The sequence below is a fragment of the Trachinotus anak genome, unplaced genomic scaffold (genome assembly GCF_046630095.1).
Source record: "Trachinotus anak isolate AG129_WGS33_773 ecotype Australia unplaced genomic scaffold, CSIRO_AGI_Tana_v1 ptg000010l, whole genome shotgun sequence".
Classification (NCBI taxonomy): domain Eukaryota; kingdom Metazoa; phylum Chordata; class Actinopteri; order Carangiformes; family Carangidae; genus Trachinotus; species Trachinotus anak.
In genome coordinates, this window is record NW_027273861.1 from 12,117,554 (window position 1) to 12,141,146 (window position 23,593).

Here is a 23,593-nt window from a genome sequence, read left to right on the forward strand (position 1 = left end):
TTAGTGGGCACTAAATGTGCGCTACGCACATTTACAGTACATACAATATGTGCTTGTCTCTGTTTATTTCCATATTAGTGGATAATTATTAGCTGTTGCCAGGTATGAATCAGATGAGCTCAAAAGCAGTTTTAAGAGTTCACTTTTGTTCTCTGGCACAGGCCAGACAATCACTATTTCAGATGTATTTGACTGGTAAACCTAAACAAATGTCAGCTGTAGAATCAACCGAGACATGCAGTGCAGGCCTAATGTTTACATCCCAGTATCATCATCCATGAGGAATAATGACAAAATTGTATATTATTTCTGCATTGTTTGAAATTTATAAATCGTGTGTGTGTGTGTGTTTAAATTAGAGTTGTGAGAATGGAGAGGGGGGAAAAAACACTTAAGATGGACTTTTCTCTGGGAAAAAAATCCAGGCGTATATCTTATCCCAAAACTAATTTGGTTAAGGCAGATTGGTTAGCCGACACAGGGACTAATAGTACAGATTCTCTGACATTAATTCACCTCAGTTTTATTTATATAGCACCAAATCATATCGCACACAAGGTGACAGCAACCACCCAGTGATAATGAAAACCAGCAGCACTTTGTTTTCTTTCCTGGACTTTTGTTTCTTTCCTCATCCAGGCGCTTTGGTTAAACAAGGCCATATCAGCATCTGATGGAAATATGGCGCCTGTATGAGTTTCTCTGGCTCTCAAACTGACATGCAGTGTTGTCTAAAGGTTCACCACACTACGAGCTGAGGACATTCAAAGGGAGCTCTCTATCACAAGTCTGAAGTCTTCTGTTGTCGAGAACCAGCACATCCAATATCCTTTGATGCATGTCAACATAAAAGGGTTCATGTGCTCAGGGCTGTGTGAAAGTCAGAGCATTTGAGTGTGGAGGGGTGGTGGTTGTGTTTGGTGCCGGAGGTCAGGCTGCGCTAACTTTGCCTTACACTGAGGGATGATGTGCCGCTGCAGCTGCTTTTAATCCGCAAGAGCATTTGAGTGGGACACCAGATTGTTTGTGTAGTCCATTGAAAAAGAGCTGGCACAAGTGTGTGTGTGTGTGTGTGTGTGTGTGTGTTTGTTTGTGTGAAGGGGGAGAAGGGTGAGTGAAGCTTACAATCCATCTGTCCCTGCTTTTCCACAACTCAACATGGTGGCAGACAGTGAGGGGAGGCTGGGACAAACCAGAGTCCTTGTACTGATTTAATTTTAACACATCATTTGAACCTCTTTTTTTTTTTTTTTTTTTTTTGGCACAGACGGCAACGAGCCCATCCCAACACACAAGTCAAAATTAAAAAAACAAACAAAAAAAAAACCACCAGGCAATTAAAGTCTCATTTTCTCATCAGCCAATTATTCACCCGAGCCTTTCTTGGATCTGTCTCATGCAGCCTAGTAAGGCCTTTGACTAGAGCCAGGTCTTTATTTGATGAGCGCCAGATCTGCAATGGTTGGAAAATTAGGCCCTGAATGAGACACACATAACACCGATTTCTGAAGATGTAGAATACCACACAGGAGGAGGAAACACCTTTAAAAAAAAAGCAAAGAGTCATATTAATGATCAATTTCTGATTATGTTTTATTAGCTTCTTACTCTCTTTAATTCTTGGAAAAAGACAGAATCTTTAAAAACTAAAAATAAGTCAGTATAATAAATGATGGATAACAAAGTGGTGACCAAACTGATACACAGCTGTGTTATGCCAGAGATCCAAACATTGAATAAAAGACTGTTTTCTGTTTTTAACAAAAGCTTCACATGTGTCTGCCTGAAGCTCCTCTGTCATTGTTCTTTCATCATCCCACACCTGTTTTGTTTTTTTTGTTTTTTTTAAACATGACCCAACATACTGTATTGCTTAGGTTGTATTCCTCCACAAATGATAAATTATAAACAGCTTGAAAAAAAACCCCAACACAATCAAACAAACACCCACAACTTGGTTCATTTATGCCATTTAAACTTTTGCATATTTGAAACCAGACATGATATGATAAAACATAATTATTTAGCGATATGAGAAACTTGCATTTCATTTGTATCCAAATGCGCAATGAAAAAAAAAAAAAAAAAATTCAGACCAAGCATACAGATGAATAAAAAGTTAATAAAAGAGCTTAAATCTGAACAATTCTGTCTTTTGTTACAAAGATACAAACATAGACAAGTGTTGCACTGGGTAAAGCACAAAAAAGTCAGACTTTGGTTCTTACTTGGAAAACAAAGTCAGAGAATCCTGACTTGTCTTTGAAAACAATCAAACAGTTGCAATCTTGGCTTCCAACTACAGAGTATAACAATGCAACGCTCAATGTCTGAGGTTCAAATATGTCAATTCAGTTAAGTCGAACCACTTTTACCTTTGGATACTCATTCTGGGAATAACTTTACACTTCTGTGGCTTACCACCACTGAGAGATGCACCTTTAAGATGAATACTTTAGACGTGCAGTCTGACTGATGGTGTCTGACTGATGGAGTTCAATGAGTCTGAAAGATGGTGATTTATCTCATGAGTCAACCCTAAAAAACTTCAACAGGGCAGCCAGCTGACAAAATCGTTTACCAGTTCTCTTTGTATACAATCACAATGTTGTCACAGGAAAAAAAAAAAAAAAAAAAAAGATGGCATCTGCAGCAAAATAGGACAATTGATCAGTGATATTTCCCCAAATAATCAGCGCAAGAAGAACGATTAACCACAAGGGCAACAAAACGTGTTTGAGACAGTTTTCTATTGTTAACAAAATCACACCAGCAGCAGCTAGAAAAGGTACAGTACCACTCTTGTACTCAATTCTGTGAGGCAAAATCAATAGTGTTACCAAGAAGTAAACCAGGGAGGAAAGAGATGTTATACAATTTCACACAGCCTATTTGCTGTCTACTTTTACCTGACAACATAACATAGAATAGTGGTGGAAAAGCAATGCCGTCATGTGAGAGGACTGACCACCTGTTGAATTGAACTCCTTAGTATAATGTTCTCAGAAGAGCTTCTCACTGAACTCTTTGCTAATGCTGTTAAAGCTGGAAAACAGCTAATGAACTACATTGTGATAAAACGTGTTCCTGTGCTTATCTGCAGAAGGGTGGGAATGATTTTCAATACTCACATTGTGAAGCTCATCAATAATTAAAATTAGACGATGGCAACAGTCATAAGGTACTGAAATCCAAAGTGAAGTTTTCATATACTTCCTAAATTGACAAAATTCCCCTTCAAGATGGAGTGGAAGTGAGCCGGACGGCTGTCAGACAGATTTTTTAAAACAAAGAGATTAAAACAGGCTGGAGGTAGAAAACCGCAGCCCGGTTAATTTTAGTGTTGCCTCTCTGTTCCAGACACTGGAGGAAACAGGAACTTAGCTGACAGCTGTGACCCACTGATGTGAGACATTAACAAGACTGAAACAAAAAGGACAGGGCGAACAGACTCTCAGACATTCCACCAAATGAAGGAGCTGGAGGTATTTTCTTTCTGAGGCTCTTGAATGTAAGTTATCCTTAAATGCAGCCATCCCCGTTCCATCACTGGGATACAATGTGCTGTCAAGACACGAATCGACTGGAGCAAGAAAAACAAACGTTTGTAACAGATCACCAAACCCAAGAGTTGGTCTGTACCTCGGATATGGGATCATAGTTTAGTTCGTGGTTTAAATTCAAAGAACTCACTTTGCTCAAAAGATCTGAGGAGATAAAACTGACTGTATATAAACAAAAAAAAAAAAACACAAACAAATGTGGAACACCTACCCTAACGTCTAAAAGAAGGTTACCTGAGCAAAATGTTCAGTACGGTGAAAAACAAACTCATCTCAATGTATCATTTTCATTTTTCCCAGGAATACAGACAAGTCACCAGTTGCGTCCACCCCAAAACCAACAAACATGACGTGGACAGGATAGAGACACCTTTCAGTATGATGCAGTCCAATACTCCAACACCAATAACTAGAAAACACAGTTAAATCCTCCCCTTTGAAACTGAGTTCATTAGATAGCTTTTCTATTGGACTGCATTAGGGTGTGGTTGCGTTACTGATAAGAAATGGCTCAGTGTAGAGAACTTAGTAACAAACCTGTTGACTGTTTTAATATGTGATTAGAAAACCAAGATATTCCCCAACACATGTCAAGAGCATGGAGAGTCCGACATGATTCACCATTATCCATTTGGGTTAACAGCAGAAATTAAAATTACACACTAACTGAACGAGTAGGCTGGAAAAGTGACAGAAACTTTCCATGTGGACCACAATGTAATTGACCTACATGATTATTTATCAGTTTGTTGTTCTGTTAACTCTTTTTTCCCCATTTAATTTCAACAAAAGTCCTTTTCCTGTGACACTGTCCACATTATTGCACAGTATAGGAATCTGCTGCCACCTAACACACAGCAGCTGTTCTGTTAAAGTTTCTGCTACAAAACAACAGTCTAAATGCAACTTAACTCTATCTCACACACACACACACACACACACACACACACTCACACTTTTGATGTCTGTGAACAAACTCCTCTCCTCTGTGTCACATCAATCCATGGTCAATTAAAGGCATACTATGCCCTGAAAACAGAGCACTGCAGTATGTGAAACAGTACACCCCTGGGCGCCGTGGTTAGCTGAGGGATGGTTTAGATGACTCTTGAAAACGTTTCCATCTTGCACACGGAGAGGTGAGGCTTTAAGTGGACCAGGAAAAAAAAGGTAGTGATGACGATTGTTGTGGTGGTGATGGTCAGGCATGTTGTACCGCCAGCTCCTGTCCTATGAAGCGGCGTAGGCGCTCCAGATACTGGCTGTACAGTTCAATGTCGTTGTGTCCCGCTCCCTCCACCCAGAGAGGCTCCACGGCCTTGGGACAGCGCTCGAACAGAGCCAGGCCGTGGGAGAAGTCGATCACCTCGTCCTCCGTCCCGTGGATGATGAGCACTGGAGACGTGATCTTAGACACTTTCTCAATGCTAGAAGGAGAAAGAGAGGATGTCAGATTTTAGAGAATACATGAGTCAGTGCAATAGTCATGTACAACTGGATAAACGTGACACTCTAATGGGTCAGCGGGCTGGTCTGAAAAAACTCAATAAAATATGCTATTGATTTAACAAAAATATCAACAGTGCAATGCAACAGTAATTTTGTTCTGGGCTATAAAACATATTTATTGCTTTAAAAGTAGATAAATATTTAGTGTTATTATTTTTGGTCAGCAAAAGCAGCACCATAAGTAGCAGTCCAGTGACTGATGTATATGGGTTTTATTGCCTGAGGGCCAATATTCATATGTGCAGATTTCTGTTAGGCTGACCCGACCATCTCTGCAGCACAAATTGGACCCCAGATTGGACAGTACACACAACGAACATCAGTCTTGGGATTTGATATATTGTTAGACTTTATGGAAATGAAGTAATTTCGCCAAACAGGATATCAAAAAAAAAAAAAAATCAAATGCCTACTTTTGCAAAATAATCACAGCCACAAAAGTAAAAACACAATCATCAAATGTTAAAATTATACTCAAGTCTCACCATCGAACATAGACATATTTTATGTAGAAACAGGAGCGGAAGATACAGACTGATATGCCAGCTGCCCACTCTGAATTTGAACAACAGGCGAACACTGGAGGCTTTCTCAGCTCACTACACACACACTGAGGCATTCCCTGGTTTCCTACCACCTCTGCTGCTCACTCACTTGTACCATCTGGGACTAGACTCTGTGTTAAGGCTGGCGATGGCTGCTACTGACCTCCGTCAGACTCAGCCACTAAAACTAAACTGACAACCAGAACGGCAGGGATAGAGCCTCACTAATGATAGCATTACTCTGTGTTGCTTTTGTCCAGCCAAGGGAAGTGTTTTGTTGCCAAGGTTTAAAAATAAAAAGTTAGGACAGTTACGACACATAACAGTGAACGCCCGTTTTACAACTGCACACAAATGTGTGACACCACATCTCAGTGTAGGAGATTGTGACTGTATATAAAGCATTAAAAGAAGCTCTGAAGAGTGCAGTGCAAAAAAACGTACTGTTTACAACCAGCCACCTATATTCTATTCAGGACCAGATCAGTGTAATTATGGCCTTGTTCACTGTCTTTAACAAACATTGTGTGCATAGGCATTAACAGTGTATGTAGCAGATGTTTATACTAATTTTATGCTCATATACTAATTCAGTTTAATTCAGGTCAGATGGACAGCACTAGGGCCCATTGACAATGCCCTTCCACTCTCAAATTCCACTTTACATTTGCAAAACTATAAATATTAAACATTAGACCTGTTTTACTGTCTTCAGACTGCGTGCGTCACATGACTATTTTGTTCGGATGAAGTGATCAAGTGATCATGCCTGCAGTCCGGATTGTGCTCATCTTAAAAAGTCTATGCATTGTCGTATGTGTTTCCAGTTGTAGGACTTCCTTTATAAGTCTTTATAAGTGATCTCATGCAATACAGCTATTATACTCACACCAAAACACAAATTCAAATTAAGAGAATTTTAATTTAAAAACAATGATATCAATGATATATATATATATATAAGAAAGTATCAAACATTTTCTATATGAGTCTGATAAAGACAGACTTGTTGAAAAACAGAACCACGTTCAGCAGAGACTTACTTGGGGAAAGCGTCAAAGCAGTAGGTCTTCTTCGTGTCAGGAAAGGCCACTCTCATGCCAGAAGTTAGAGGTGAGTGAAGAACAACGGCAGCACACTCATACCGTGACCCCAGGTCTACAGTGGGAACTGTGCCAATGCTCTGTCCATACAAGATTATATTCTCTGGGCTAATGCCATACCTGGAGACAGAGACAGAAAACCTCAAAATATGGACTAACAAAAATAGCATCAATTAGTGTGTCTGGCAAAAAATATACAGTAGCAAAATCTAATAACACTAGGCTGGGGCAATATCCAAGTCCATGCCAAATACCATGATATAAAACATTATCTTGGGGTGGGGTGGGGGGTTATTATGTGTTATAATATGATTATACTGTTGTATTTTATCTTTCAATTTTTTGTTTCACTACACAGCAGCAGCTCAAAGTTTAATTTGTGACTCTTCTCTCTTCGTCCCAGCTCTGTCTTGATCACAACCACTTCCTCCATCATTCACCCCTTCATCTTTCTTTGACCCTCACCTGCCTCTCTTAATTTTTCACCCCGTCTTTCTCTTTCTTACGACATACAATCAATCCACACTGGAAGTCAGCCATATATTTTAACATGGTTTGATCTGCACCTACTCTAAACAGTGTGTCCTTTCTTTGCAGAGCAAGACACAGTGTAATAAATCATCCCTTGAAGGACACATATGGGACAATTATATCATAACATACCGTGTGCGCAGGGCGTGCCAGGCAGCATCTATGTCTGCATAGAGGTTCTTCTCAGAGGGCTTTCCAGTGCTGACACCGTAGCCTGAATAGTCGTATGAGAAGATGTTGCAGTTGATGCGAGTGCCGAGGCCGATGTAAAAGCTGCTCATCTGGCCCAGGTCGACTGCGTTACCATGGGAGAAAAGCACTGTAAATCTGAGGGGACACACATACAGAGAGAAGGTTAGACAGGTTAGGAGAGGGTCAAACAAATACAGATTTAAAATTTCTATCTCCAGCAAGAACGTCAGCTATTGACAATTGTAGATCACATTTATTTTGTGATTCCCATTGTTACATGAGAAATGTCCATACTTATTGCCAATGCCTGCTTTTATATTGCAGCTAAATAAATATGCCAACTCTATCCTTTATATTTTTTAAAACAGGAGTACTTTTTACAGGGTGTAAAATGACTAGAAAACACAACTAGTAAATGAAACGTATGAAAATGAAAATACTTTATACTTCTACTGGACTTATGAAGCAGAGAGAGTCACATGAAGAATAAACAGCAGACCATTATAAAACATAATCCAGTTTATCACAGTTATCTAACCAGAAATCTGACCTGGTAACAACCATTAATTAAACCATAAACAAGCTGTTGTTAAGATAAACATAGAACAACATAGAAAGGTCACTTAGTCGCCACACCAAACACATCTTTGTCTAAAAGTGCTGCATGTTGGAGGACTGGGTTTACCACGATGGGTTCAAGTCAAATGACTCTTACCTCTAACTCATTTTGTAGATAAACGCTGGGTATTCTAGCCCTCGCCTTTTATTCATGAATGCATGTTGTTCTCCCAGAGAAATCTGATACGTTTTTCTAGACACTGACTGTTTTGAGATCCTCCCTCAATGGTTTTGTTTTTGAACCCATACGGCCTGTGGCTTTGCTCTCGGCCTTTGCACTCAGAATGTAGCAAAACAATAACGCGACTATAATATGTTGAGTTTGGATTAATTTTTATGTAATACTAGACAGACATTAATACAAGATACATGGTCTGTAACACAAGCATGTCCATTTCTTTTTAATTGATTTGGTAAATTAAACAGCAAGGGCACAGTGCCATGGGATGAGTGTCTAACGTTAAATACTTGTGCATCTCATAAAATACTTCTTTGGCAAAATGATACGATCATCTCTCCAAAAAAAACTACCTACCAATCACTGCCAATACTCACAGCGACACAAACCTACAGGAGACAGAGCCAGACAGCTGAGCGTGTTTTATGTCTGACTCACTGAAAACTGATATCTTTATCGTAAACCTGAATCCCCAAGCACAGGGAAAACTCAACATTCAACTTCTTACAAAACTACAAGATAAAAACGAATGGAAAATATATTTTTAAAGAATAAAAGAAACTGTTAGAAACGGGCGGCAGAAATCCACTGAAAATGACGCAGCTGAGTCAACACGGGGACAAGTAAAGAAAGTACATGGATGTATATGGGAGAAGACTGACAAGAAAAGAGGGGGCAGAAATACTTGCGAAACAGTTATAAAATGAAAGAGAAAGGTCAAGCAAGCTGAGACTGATAATACACAAACAATCAGTCAGTTAAAACATTGACTGAAAAGGTGGGTAAACCTTTCAAACTACCTACCTGGCATTAGGAACACAGCGAATGTACATACAGCCGACTCGGTTCCCCCGGCTGGATCGAGTGAGGAACACCTCTGTCATGTCCAGCTCTCGCTGTGAGTACTGAAACTCTGCTCGCTCTGTCAGGTGAAGCTTCCATCTTCCATCCACAGCCCCGGCCCCTCCACCTCCAGCAACTGATGCTCCGCTCCGCGACCGCAGACTTGATGTTCCTGTTGTCCCCGTCGTAGCAGGGCCTGCATCTGGGTCGGGAAGAAAGGCGTACGTAGGCTCAGGGGGCAGGAAGGCGAGCTTGGCTGCGATGCGGCTGGGGCAGGGCGGGCAGCAGAACAGGCAGCAGAGCTCACTGAGAGACAGGCCATTCATCCTTCACTGTGCAGGAGGAGGACAAGAGGATCACTGTGCTGACACATCCACATCATCCCAGTGTTAACACAATGAGATACTTTTTACACTGTAATGTACAAGGCACTCAGTCCAAGTGTGGAAACAATGGCGATGAAAATGTTTCTACAACAGCAGCTTTGTAACATGAAAACTGTAAGCAAACAGACACTGGCTCTATCATAATGAGCTCTTTTTCGCTTAAATGATTTACCAGATGATAATATTTAATATTTTCTCTACAAATATTATATTAATTAAAAAAGGCTGCAAATAAACACTATCTATATTTGATAAAATTGTTTGTTTACTGTCACATAAAACAAAGAAAAGCACCAGAAGATCATTACTGAGAGAGTGGGAAAAAAATTACTTACAAGTTACAATTATCAACTATCAAACTGACTGCTGATTAATTTTCGATCAACTGAGTCATTATTTAAGCTTTAAAACTCAATACTTTGAGGATGTTGGTTTAACTAAATAAGTAATGAAATTAGGTCTTTGCCTAAAGCTCTGGTTAACCACAATTATTGTAACCCCTGACTTAAACATACTTTAGAGTTAATAATTAACCTAGAAGTCCCATCATAAATAGATGAAGCCCCAGATCACATAAGTCAAAACATAATAGCCTACATGTATATGACAACAGCAGCAGGCCTACCTGTTGAATTGAAGAGCTTAGTCTGAGCAAAAATGAGCTGTGCACCAACAAAAATAAAAACGAGGAAGACTTCCTCCCCTTCAGCCAAATTCAAACACAGGATACTATTTATTAAGTGCCCTGTCAGCAGGAGGAAAAAAAGGGGGACCAACCAAATGAGTGATGGAGGTATTACTCTTTACAAAGTATCTGCTGTGTTTTCTGTGTGTTGACTGAAGTCCAGATCACAGCCATTTTGTCCACTTGCTGAGATGTTCACGAATGACTTTCACACACGGTGTCCTGAACAAGAAACCGACGACTGTTTCTTCAGTTTCCTACTTGTGTTGACAGTGAGGAGCAGGCGTTTCCAATGCAGTCTTGACCTCTAAGTGACCAAAACAAACCGAGCTTTTTCCACTTGCAATCAAACACGCACAAAGCTGCCCCCCCCCCCCCCCTGAACGAAGAAGGGATGTATCAAGAATAACGGGGACTGCGAGTCATATTTTACCGGAGGGAGAGAGAGAGAGGGAGAGAGAGAGAGGTCTATTTGTCTGTGCGTACCAGCTAAACGCTACGCTGGCTTAAGCTAGCAAGAAGACGTAAAACACGGCTGCTCGGCTAAAACAACGCTCACTGGCGGACACCAGGCGGACGACTCCGTCAAAACACGGTTCCCGGCGTCGGTGTTCGTGTCCGTGGATCCGCTGAGGACGGTGCTGGCGTCTCCTCTGGCTCCGTGTCATTTAAATCGACCCATGTATGTGCGGTGTTTTCCTACTTCTCCGCCGTTTCGCCGCATCAGGAAGCGACAGCTGACAGGATGTGACGTAGGGAGTTTCCATTGGACAATTAAGGGAAACTCGTTATCAGCCTGAGGGACAGTGGAGTAGAATCATCAAAATTACTTACTGGTGACTGGAATGATTAATTAAAGTTGGTGTGAGCTTATCACATCTTATTCATCTGTCTGTAAACAAAGAATAAGACTCAACGTCATGTATCTGATAAAATAATACACGGCCTGCAGCAATTTACTGAACAGTGCCCTGACCTCTCAAGCCCCTGGGCCAGGAATATGTTAATATTTCTTGTTTTGAAAGTGAAAGAGCTCAGTTACACACACAAGACACAAGACGGCCACAAAGGGACGTAAAACTACACAAAAACTACAAAGAGATGCAAAATAACCACAAAGAGACACAATCAACTAGAAAGACAGACAAAAGACCTTAAGGTAACACAAAATTACTATGATAATGATAATAATATTATTAAAATGATAAACTTTATTGATATAGCACTTATCTTAACAATGTTACAAAGTGCTTTACAAAAGAAAAAAAAACAGACAATGCAATTAAAAAGGGAATAAGAACATTTCCAAATGGGGTGGCTATAAAGAGATGAAAACAACTCAAAAGAAATAAAAACAACCAGAAAGCGATGCAAAACGACCACAAAGACACACTAAATGACAACAAACCACACATTTCTTGTCATGTCTTTCAGTTGCATATGTAGGAGCGGTGGGACATCTTTTACTTATCTGTGCTCAAAGGGCCCATTTTCTCATAATCCCTCCATGGCTGATCCCTCCCATCCAACACACACACACACACACACACACACACACACACACACACACACACACACACACAGAGAGAGAGAGAGAGAGAGAGAGAGAGAGAGAGAGAGAGAGAGAGAGAGAGAGAGAGAGAGAGAGAGAGAGAGAGAGAGAGAGAGAGAGAGAGAGAGAGAGAGAGAGAGATTTCCTGTGAGTTGCTGAGGAAGAAGCTTTGCTGGCTCAGGAACCACCTTCACTACCTATTACAGAGAACTGCAAATGTCAGCCTTTGTGTAGCCCACCCATGGCCACCAGAAATAGGCCCCCCACGCATGCATGCACGCACACACACACACATACTTGTACTTCTGTCTTTGTGAGGACACTCATTGACATAATGCATTGCCTAGCCCCTTACCCTAACCTTAACCATCACACCTGAGTGCCTAATCCTGACCCTAACCCTAACCTTAACCTTAACCTAAACCTAATTCTAACCATAACTCTAAAACCAAGTCTTAACCCTCAAAATGTGATTTGAAGGTGCCTCAAAAAGTGAGGACCGGCCAAAATGTCCTCACTCTGTTAGTAAAATACTTTTTTGGTCCTTACTATGTAGCAAGTACAGGTACACACACACACACACACACACACACACACACACACAGATTAGACCTCTATGCCTGGTTAAAGTGCTGGGGCGCTTGGTTACATCTGACCACTCTCCACCCCAGGTAAATGAATGTTAATGGTATTTAATTTGTGGGACTGAAGTAGTTAAAAGTATGTTTTTTATTTGGGTAAACTGAGCCATAAAAAAAACAAACAAAAAAAAACACTGTGAGGCGGGTGTCAGTAGAACTTCTTCACAGCAGACTTTCATGTCAAAGCAGGAAAAGCACAGGTGTAAGTCGTAACATTACTGATAGCTGCATTCCACCCAGTGGGGGCACTGGTATTGTTATGGCTATTACAGCTTACTGAGACACTTAATGGAACAAAGCCATAGCTAATGTAATTAATTCCACCTGGGCTTCTCCTGCAAGGAGAAGTCAAAACATCTGCTGTGAAAATAAAGCAGTCTGTACAAGCCCACAGGGAGCTGAGAGGTCACGTGATCAGGTCAGTTAGGGGAAAACACCTGTGTGGGTAGACCACGGGCTTCAGTTATTGTACCTTGTATGAAGAAATAAATCACACTATTACAGTTTACAGTATGGGGCAAACTGACATAATGGGTCCTACAATAGTGCAAAACAAAACACAAGTTTCCACATTACTTTCATAAGAAAAATATGCCTCACTCCTGATATAATTATGTGCACTAATGACTATAACAGTCATTAGGGGCAGGAAACGGTGCCCATACAATGACTCCTGCTCGGTGCTTTTCTTAAATTCACCATGAATGGGTGTATGTTTTTTTTTCTGGTCCAAGGTTCCCACTCTTACTGGGAGACCACATTCAAAGACTTTTAAGATTGTTTGATGATGTGCGGCATGACAAAAATGCCACATTCTGGGGTAAGTCATGCAATTGATCAGGCTTTTTTTAAATAGATTAAATTTTTATGGAAGAATAATGTATGTAATGTAGACAACGCAGTGATATAATTCTGCTATGTGAATGACAGTGTTTAATTCAGTGCAGTTAAGTGGCTGTCACGGCAATTCCTGTTACAGCGTACACTGAAGCACATTATGTGCTGTTGTGTAGTACCATTTGTGTCAACACTGTTTTGCTGAGTCTGAGAACAATTTACAGGTACAAAGCAGTGGGGCCACAGTATTCAAATGTACTGGTCTGCAGCCGCAAAGAAACCATGAGTGCGTGTAACTGTACACCAGTGAACACACAACTTGGTTTAACTGAACTTTTAAAATATTTATTTTATTTACTGGTGGATGATGGCTTTGAGCTTTTCAATATCTATCCAACAAAATGCAAAAATAAATACAAAAGACAAGTGTAATTTAAAATAAACTTTGTGATTTTATTGTTTTATACTTACTCTTACACATCATACAATCCTAAATCTTTAAAGAAAAACAAAATAAAAAGATATCTGGTGGTGTTTCTGGGGGACTGGAGTGCCAAGGGACAAGAACTACAGCTGTGAACATTGTAGATTTCCTTTCATGCCCCTCAAGCTCATCTCTAAAGACAAAATTAATAATCTTTGTCTTTATTTCTGCAGTTAGCTGACTCATCATAACTGGCAGGTTTATCATTATTATCAATCATAACCCTTGCATGATGAAGACACTGATTATGAAAGGTTGTGCTAGAGACGGGATTGAAGACATGAAAATTATATCAAAGCAACAGAAACATATATGTACTGATTATATCTAGATTACTTAGGTATGGTTGCCCTAAATGCTGGTGCCAAGTCCTTCATCACAAGCAGTCAAAAACAATTTTACTTATCCAACTGTGCCAAATCACTTGAAAGAATACTGGGCCTCCATCCTCTGATGTGATCAATATTAGGGCCGAGTGGTTTGATAAATGACATTACGGCTTATTTTGTGAATTATGGTGGTTTACATTCAAACTGCTCATGTCTGCTAAGAAAAAAGGGCTGTGGGAGCAGTCAATAGAAAACACCAAATGTAAACCATGAAATGCACATGATTTACATAGCTGAACAATCATCCCAAGTAATGGGCTTTTTCTCTGAAAGGATGTTTAATCTGGAAAACTGTAGGCGACATTGTTGTGTTATGGTTGTCAACCCAGCAGGCTAAGTCTGAATATTCCGAATATATAAGATAAATTGTAGGGAACACAAAACTGCAGAGCTGCTCCAACCACAAGTTCCCCTAAAATACAGACAATTATTGTCCTTGAAAATGATAATTACACAAGAACCCCTACATCTCCCCAGCCTGAATCACGATGTAGGAGGAAATTAAATCACAGTGGGGGGTTTTAGATGACCAACTTATCCCAAGAACAGTCCCTGTTTTGGCATGCTAAATCACAAGTCATTTAGACATGTCCATCATCATCACTAAGACTTAAATGTGAATTCTGGTGAAGGCCAATTTTCCCATCACAGTCACCAAAGCCAAAAACAGCTAGGTCCAACATGATATTCTGTGTATTCAAGGAAAAGAGTCATTCATGCCCAACCCATTCGGCACTGACTTCTTCTTCTTCTTCAAAAAAAAAAAAACGCATACTCTGAAAATTCCTTGCAACTTCTCTACAGCTTTCATAAATATTTGATGATCAAGATCAAGCAACATTTACAAGGAAAGCTTTTGATAATGAAAAGATGAAACCTCAATTGCCCCGCTACATCTCACAAGAGGCCTTTATAATTTTCAGTAATATCGCTATGCTATGAACAGACCTCAGTAACAGGATAAAAGCATGGACAGGAATACTGTGTAATTCAGCAAGGTTAATAAAGCTTAGAGGGGCTTGTTAACAATCTGAAAAGTATTGTTAAAAGAAAGCCACATGGCCTGTAGGAGATACTCGTGGTAGAGCCAATTACTGAACATACTTAAGACATGATACGGGCAGATGTAAATAAAAGAGGATACAAGATGGGGAAAAAAAAACAATCTGTGCCATTTGTGGCACATTCATTTTTTGGATAATTATGAAAAGCACTTTTATACACATAGTACTATTCTTTACCTTAGTCCCCCACTTTTATTACCTGGCAAAAATCTACAATAAGATTATACTATATGAATAGGAGCCATATGGTATTTACATTTGGAAAAAAACAAAAACAAAAAAAACACTGTAGAGTCCTGTTAGCTTGAACCTCAAGCTTCCAGCCATGCATTGTGCTACTGCTGTGTGGCTTTTTAAACATTCCAGCTTCATTTCAAACTGTGCAGTCAGTTACGAACCTGTAACATTTCTGTTTATCTGCACACATGCATGAAGGATTGATCTTCCTAGAAGAAGCTAGCTAGAAGCGGTCTTTGTAGTAAGGACTCGTCTGAATCTGAGCACATTGTAAAAGCACAGCACGCAATTCTGTAGCATTGCGACAATCTTTACATTAGCTCAGCAGGTGTGTCAATGTTTAGCGTAACTGCGACTCAGGTCAGTTTTCATTCAGCATGTGTCAGTGGTCTGCTGGTGGTTCGAGAAACATGGAGCTATCACTCTGACTCCAATGAACAGAAAAGGGCATTCAAGGAGAACACGCTGCCTCAATTGAACAAGACGACAATTTCCTCAGCGAGTCTGCTATACAGATGAAATATAAACTGCAAATGACCCACATGCTGAACAAAACTGAGTAGGTGTGGCACATTATCTTGTGCTCTGCAGTTGACACACTTTGTTGTGCTTTGTTTCTGAATCCAAACTAATGGACATTTTACTGCACAATCTTAATTGTAACGGCTGAACTGGACTCTACTCCATCATGTCAGAGCTTGTGTATTTTTTCTTCAATGGTTATATAATAAAGATGGAATTACTTAAATATAATTGAAAAGGTTAAGTGCAAATCTTAATGATTTGCTGACACATGCTGCCAATCCTCCAGCACAGACCAACCAAACGATAAAAAATAAATAGAATGCAATCACACAATTCAAGCTAACTACAATATATTAATATAGATCTTCTGATGTCATACGCTCATTAAAACAGAAAGGAAAAAAAAAAAGAAAAATAAAAACAAAACACGGATTTCAATCACTCAGTTAAGTCAAGGTTCTCAGTTTCCCCTACCCATGCCCTCCCCTACCATCCCCCTCCAATAACTGTTCATGCACCCAATATCAGTATGATAAGTCAATATATCAAAGAGAAACATTTCTGGAAAATGCTGAGACTTGGGAGTTCAACGTGGGGTGACCCATAGAACAAAGGTTGGAGGAGGTGGAAAAAAAAATGCCAATTTGACAAGAGGTTGACATCATTTTCAGTCTGGGAGAAAAAATTATAATCCAAAGCCCTTAAAAGGTCTTGCTGATACACAAAATCTCTGTTAGGTTTTTTTTTTTTTAAACTCTTTAGACCCTCTAAATTGACCTCTGTGTCGTTATCCAGGCTGCAACACATTCCTTAACAGCTTACCCCTGTCTCATTCCAACTGCCTTACGGGGGTTTATGAAAATAAACCCACACAATCCCCCAAGTTGAGAAACAAAAAGGGGTAAAATCAAATACCTAATCAAATACCCCTCCCCACAACAACACTAATGTCCACCAAGCCCCTACGGCTCTCTCCCCAACTCTCAAGCAAATGTGCACACACACTTTCATACAAACAAACAAACGCACACACTCACACTCACACACACACACACACACACACACACACACACACACACACACACACACACACACACACACACACACACACACACAGAAACACTCAGGTTCAGCCGCAGTCACTAGTGGAGAGAGAGGGAGATGCTAGTAAGGGAAGCGTCTGGACAGTGGCTGCGACCTCACCACCCAACCCTGCCCATCTTAGACTAGCATGAACAAATGAAGCCATGATATCAGGTGTTTTCATCCAAGTCGCCATTGTTCAAATTCACAAAGTCAGAGAGACTTTTTTTGCACTCAGTCCTCATAACTTCTGAATTTTCTCAGCCACCACGATAGGGTTCTCCTTGCGTATGCGGGCAGCAGCTGCACTCCGGTAATCATAGGGGCAGTCGTGTTTGTCAGAATAACGGTGAATGGCACAGAACAGGTTGCCGCAGCGACAGTCAAAACCTTCAGTAAAGAGAGGTAAACAGGGTTAGTCCAACACAGAAGCTTCATTATGAGTATCATCACACATTTAGAATTTGGACATTGATTATTATATAGAGGACCTTTACAAGTTGAAAGGTTCATAGCTGAGAACACTGAACATCACACATCACAGTCTGGGTACAGTTGCGTTGAAACTGTTTTTAAACTGGGCATATTAATATTTCTAAAAATGCAGCACAACAAAACGCTCCTTAAAAAGAGTGTAAAACTGTAAAAGGTGTGTAACTGCAGCTTAAGTTTGACTAGGCCCTGAGGGTACTGCCATTATCCCATATACAAATAATACCATTTGACACTAAAAAAGGCTTCCAGCTCCCAGAGCCTCCTGTGAGGTAATGATGTCTGGCAAAAAAGTAGAGGCCGAGCAGTACACTGTGAAATGCCTTGGACTGTGAAATGCAGCACTAACCTGCAGTATGTTGCTCTCTGCACCAAAGTGGAAAAAACATTACACAAACCATGGGCTGGTGGTGAGATTTTGGATATGTAGGTTACAGGTACTTGATCTAGTTAAGCCTTTGAAAGTAGCAACAGCGCTTAAGTTATTTCCCAATGCATCAATAAGCAAGAAGCTTGAACAGCAGTAACATGGTGCAGCCTCTTAGTTTTAGATGATTTAGTTTGCCAACAGGTGAGAGAGTTGTTACAAAGGTAAGAATGGACACATTTAAAGAAATGTATGCATCATGAAACTAGAATTACCGCCTCAGGGTTGTATATCTCTGCCACTTAGACTAGTGTCAGGCTTCCCTGTGTATCCAGAGTCATATAGCATATTAACCATTTATGTTTGTGTGGTCACAGTGACCTTGACCTTTGGCCAGCAAAATCTAATCAGTTCATTGTTGAGTCCAAGTGGACGTTTGTGCCAAATTCGTTACTGAGGTGTCTTTTTTACAAGAATGGGATGAAAACACAATGCCTTCAGCCTTGGCGATAGCGGGTGTGGAGGCATAAGAAAAAAGGTATTTATGACCTCTTTCAAATCAGCACAGGTCTGACAAGATCACATTTTTTCTGTCTATGTGGAAGTCAAAGCTTAGATCCAAGTCAAAGGTCAAAAATGACTTGACTGACTTCTAAAATGGTGCAAACATTTGTGGCTTTGGTTGAATGTTGGAAACCACAACAACTGTAATATGCATTAAGATATTTTATAAAACAGGGAGCATTATGAGTAAGCCTGGCCCAGTGTTTTAAGCCACTAACCTTAAAGCTCTTTCTCAGAAGCAAATCGTCTTGAAACAGTTCAGACTGTCCATTTATTGATACCTTGTTCCAAAACAGTGCCATCGCCAGGCAAGACATTGACTGGTTTAGTGACAACATTTTTGTCTTTATAGGGTAGATCTTGCTTCAGATATATACGAGAGCTTTGACAGTGCTGTGAATTAAAAATGGCAATGTCTATGTTTATGTGATACAGTGCCACATAAACATTTGGACACTCCATATGACAAAAGACCTTACTACAGACTGCATTACTGTTGTGTTAAACTATTCCGAATTTCATACTCTGACAGGTTATGGCTGTCCGGTAAGAGGAAAAAAAAATCTCAGCAAGGGAGCTTCATGACTCATAAACCTTTGAACCATACCAGTGGCTAAGACAAGCTCACTGTTCAGTATGTATGCGCTCCATAAAATCCCTCTCCTCCTTACCAGTAAGGCCCACTTTCTTCCGGCAAGAAAAGCAGCGGTTCTTTTTCTTGTTTTTATCAGGGGTTTGGTCACCATCAGATACCTGTGCTGCTTCCCCTACTGGCTCTGGTGGAAAAAAAAAACAAGGAAGCACAATGGTTACCAAAAAAAAAAAAAAAAATCCATCATTTATTTAAAGGAATACCTCTGTAGAAGGATAACTATATGTTTAACACTAACAGGCAAAATACTAAAACTAACAGTAAACCAAAGAAAACATTGAAAAAATGGTCAAATCTGATGTTCTTTGAATTTTTAAGTAAAGAAGGCACATACTACAAGTCTACAGGTGAGCATGAAAAGAACTGTACATGATGCATGATGAAGAATGTTTTTGCTTATATTTGAAGATAGCAAGATCTTCCCACTGCTAACCTGTTTATTGATACCCCTTCTTGTGAATGGAGTGCCCTGCATTGCTGAATGTGACTCAGTTCATGTGACGCTTCATCGTTAAGTTTTCTGTTATGTTTACCTGAGCTGTTGGAAGTACCCTCCTCTTCTCCCTCCTCAGCCTCCGCTCGATCAGAGTCTACAGCTCCTGAATCCTGGGAAATGCTCATAGCGGTCATCTGTTGAGTTACTGGGCTGGGAGAACTAGGACTGACAACACAAAGAAAAAAAACATACATTAAAGACCATACAGGAATTCTTTTCTATCTCTGAAAATGTTGTTTGCCTGCAAATGTTAGTGACTTAGATGCTCTTGTTGCCTTCCAGAATAATTCTCATCACAATTAACAACATTTTGTTATTCTGAATCTTTTTCCTTGTTTTATACTGCAGCATAGATTATCCAATCATTTTGTTTGGTGACTGACTGCTAATTTCTTGGCTATCCTTCAGTGCCCTTGCGATAAACTACTCAGAGAGACGCCTTTGATGAGCTATCACAATCAACTTGGCAAGACAGAGGCAACCACAAACAGGCTTGGCCTACAGAAACTGTACAGTGCAGACAATCATCCATGAGAACACTATGCAGACAGATTGGGTGAAAATCCTTTCTGAAATTTTATCACACTGGGAACAAAAGATTGTTTGGACTTCTTTGTAGACATTCTGGGAAGAATAAACCCATTACAAATGGGTCCATTATAATGTGTGCAGTCTGTCTTCCAAGAAACTCAGAAATGTAGACATGAGTCTAATATTTCACTACAGTATTTTTACTGCTCAAATATTTAACTGATTTTCTTTCTTTGAAGATCTAACCTGGTTTATTGTCTGTTTGATTTGTTTTCACCAAATGACAGTTACATCTATAATAAAGTCCATCACAACAAACATGCTATAACAAAATAATATCTTTGTAAACAGTTCAAAGCGCCTCATAGAGCTCCAAGACATAATCTTTACATACTTGTGTCACCCATCACACTTTCTTCATAAAAGTGCAAAGAAAATGTATTTTATAATTCAAAAAGAATTATTTATTGGCATAGCTAAAGCAAATCATACAAGAGGACTAACAAAATGCTTAATTACAAAAAAAATGAATTAGGCCTGCAACAATTATTCAACATTATGCAGCAGGTTTCAGGACAGGCCCTCAAGCTATTTTTTAAACCACAGTGCATTACTCCTCAGCTTTTTCTGTCAATGTAAACTTTAAGCAAAGAAGATGATATATTGCTGCATTTCTTAACATCCAGAAAAAACAACTAAATGACAAGGAAATCGTACAATATTTCAGCTTATAGGTAGTAGTACAAACATGCTATAAAATATACTGAGGCTAGTTCCTGTCTTGTGTTTGGGTGACAGATATTGCTATGTATGTAAATATCTCAGATTACAGCAGTCCTGCAGCTTCTCTGTAAAATGAAGTTGGAGATGTAAGTAGCACATTGTTGTGCATGAACTCCTCAAAAGTGGCTGAAAATTTGATATTAACTGACAAAGAGCTCCTACCAGAGTCATCCAGTAAAGTTAAAAATATTTGAGAGGTGAAATGATAATAACATTATCCCTTAAGGCTGTATGTTGACAAGTGAGATGTAAATATGCACACACAGTACCTTAACATCTCTGATTTCTGCACAGGCAAGCTGTTGTACTAGTATTAATTGAAGGGGACTAATGAGAACACACTGGAACAGAATGTGCTGGAGCTTGTGATGAACTGATGTACTCATTATTTAGTCAATTAAGCAGGCATTTATTTAACAATTTAATCAAATATCCAATATGATGACAAACACCATGTACAAGATGAGAGGCCAAGAACAAATGTTCATATATCATTATTTAGTCTGATCTGCTTCTTAAACATTTCACAAAAATGAAAGCTGTATTTATAATTTTACTTTATTAGAAATATAAAAATTAAAACTTATTCACAATGATTTAGTATTCCAACAACCTGAACAATATGGGGCAGAGCAATTATCCCATCTTTCAGTCAACATACCTGGCTGTTTGTTCCTCAGGTGGGGTTCCTGCCACCTCTGTACTTGGTTCTGAGGTTGTGCTCTCCACAGTCACACCAGCTGATCCTGGTGACCCTGCTGGTGATGTAGCAGCTGTGTGGGGCGGAAAAACAGTCTGATTCCACAAGCAACACATAATCTGTTGTTAAGGCCCTGAACATGATGACTTTCCAGGTTTTATGAAGTATTTTATTAAATTCCAGTCATTGCCTGTGTTTGTCTACAATGATAAGAGGTGTTTGGAGTTAATGTGAAACAACAGATGGAGATGTCACTCTCTTGCTTTCTGATGCCACAGTATAGGCAGCTACTGCTACCTCTGTTCTCCAACCCCTTTTAGCAAATTCAAGCACCCCCTGCCCATACAGTTTGAGTGCTGCCCCCCCTCCGTTCCAAGTTCTTGTCCTTTCCATTTTTCAGACCTATGTCCAGCTTCCCCCCTGCTTTTTGTAGGTCATGTCTCTCCTATCTTCCTACCTTTCTCTCCCGGGGGGCTGGATCGCCCCCCTCCCTGTTGTCTCTGCAGGTGTTCCTTGTAGCAGACCGAGCACATGCCGTTGGTGCGGGGGTTACCATAGAAACCGCATCCCATAGTGCAAAGCATTGGCACCTGCGTCTGATTGGTCTCCTGAGCCATGCTCTGACAGAGGGGGCAAGGGGGATGGGAGAGGATATTCCTGAAAATGGGGTTGCAGAAGTTAGTCAAAAATAATTAGCAGTCCCTGTTTGATTACATTTTTATTCCTTATTAGCTAAAAGAGCTTGGAGACTGGCATTGGAGCATGAGAGTAGAGTTGGAGCAAAAATGTGAGTTTCTCTGTGAGCTAAGGGTTATGGCCAACTAATTGTTGCTGCAATGAAAGTTTGTCAAGCAGGTTCAAACTTTTTCACATCAACAAAAATTAAGTCCAAACGAACCACAGAATGACAAGGTCCAGTTCTGGCTCTATGACTGAACTAGACTTTGTCACCCTTAACTGAAAAATACGGTCCAACGTATGTTCCCAAACTAATATGGAAAACAAAAACAATATCTGACATCAATGACAAAACATGACACCAAATAAATACAAAATAAAACGTGCAATTAAATAATGTTGCTATTCCTACAGCACTGAGGAACTGCGCCAAGAGTTTTTACACTATCAAGCTGTGGATTTATCACAAAAATTGGTTGTAGAGCTGTGCACAGCAATGCGAAGTACAGATTCAAGGTGTCGTACACAAAACCATTGTGAAAAAACAAGTTAAAGTCTGCGAAAACAGAAGCTAGCTCAGCTGCTTTATGCTTTCTTCCGCCGCACAGCAAGATGCTTTGGTCAGGACAAAGTTAACAAAACAGGAACAAAAGCTAAAGACATGTCTGCATAAAACCGCCTCAAAACTTAGACGATATCCTCAAATTAACCGATGATTTGGCACACGTTAACACGACATGTCTCACAATCTAGCTTAACAACTTACAGCTGACTATCCCCAGTCTGAGTTTGTCCGCAGCAGAAAACAATCGGCGTCCTATGCTTGCATAGCTCAAAGCAAATACTGTAACATTAGCAAACAGCCTCGCTGGACGTTTTGTTTGTCTGACACTGCATACCAATGCAAAAAGAAGGACAAAACTCGCTTCATGGCCTTTCATCATGACGAAAATCAAGAAAAGAAAAAAACTACAGCGTCCTTAGCAACAAAGAGTAAACAAATATTGTGTTTTAAATCGAATAAACGCTGGTGTTAGCAGGCTAACGTTAGCTGAACCGCTAGCATAATCAGCCAGCCCAGAAAACAGTGCGCTTCCCGACAGTGTCCTAGCTGGTTTTGAAATCGGTCACAGACGGCAGCAGCCTCCCTTTAGCAGTGTATGATGAAGACAGTACCTGAAATTCAAGGTACCGGGGGCTGTCGACGACTCTGGGCTTCAGATTTGTACAAGTTGTGTCCCCACCAGAGCGCGCGGCCTCCTACCCAGCGCTAGCTCCCGACATTCGAAACAACGACCATGACGTCATCCCCAGCATCGAGGCAGACAGTAACAAGTCCCCCCCCCCCCCAACACCCCCCACCAC

At 40.1% G+C, this 23,593-nt stretch overlaps 3 protein-coding genes across 5 annotated transcripts in view; 1 reads left to right on the plus strand and 2 right to left on the minus strand.

Moving 5' to 3' along the window:
• LOC139626998 (uncharacterized protein C1orf21 homolog) overlaps nt 1-23,593 on the plus strand; it is a 246,058-nt gene that overhangs the window by 92,938 nt on the left and 129,527 nt on the right. The window lies entirely within an intron of this gene.
• On the minus strand, nt 4,095-10,861 carry abhd17ab (abhydrolase domain containing 17A, depalmitoylase b). Its single transcript, XM_071487572.1, has 5 exons — nt 10,094-10,861; nt 9,044-9,414; nt 7,384-7,578; nt 6,661-6,840; nt 4,095-4,990 (listed from the first exon to the last, which is right to left on the minus strand). Exons 2-5 carry the CDS (start codon nt 9,406-9,408, stop codon nt 4,765-4,767), a joined length of 966 nt encoding a protein of 321 aa, XP_071343673.1. The 5' UTR covers nt 9,409-9,414; nt 10,094-10,861; the 3' UTR covers nt 4,095-4,764.
• Nucleotides 13,616-23,549, minus strand: LOC139626984 (AN1-type zinc finger protein 5). 3 transcript variants are annotated; one of them, XM_071487574.1, is made up of 6 exons: nt 23,405-23,549; nt 22,008-22,207; nt 21,512-21,623; nt 19,574-19,701; nt 19,060-19,164; nt 13,616-17,355 (listed from the first exon to the last, which is right to left on the minus strand). In XM_071487574.1, exons 2-6 carry the CDS (start codon nt 22,165-22,167, stop codon nt 17,207-17,209), a joined length of 654 nt encoding a protein of 217 aa, XP_071343675.1. In that variant the 5' UTR covers nt 22,168-22,207; nt 23,405-23,549; the 3' UTR covers nt 13,616-17,206. The 3 variants fall into 3 exon arrangements, with proteins under 3 accessions (XP_071343675.1, XP_071343674.1, XP_071343676.1); XM_071487573.1 differs by lacking the exon at nt 23,405-23,549 and adding an exon at nt 23,128-23,259; XM_071487575.1 differs by lacking the exon at nt 23,405-23,549 and adding an exon at nt 22,995-23,134.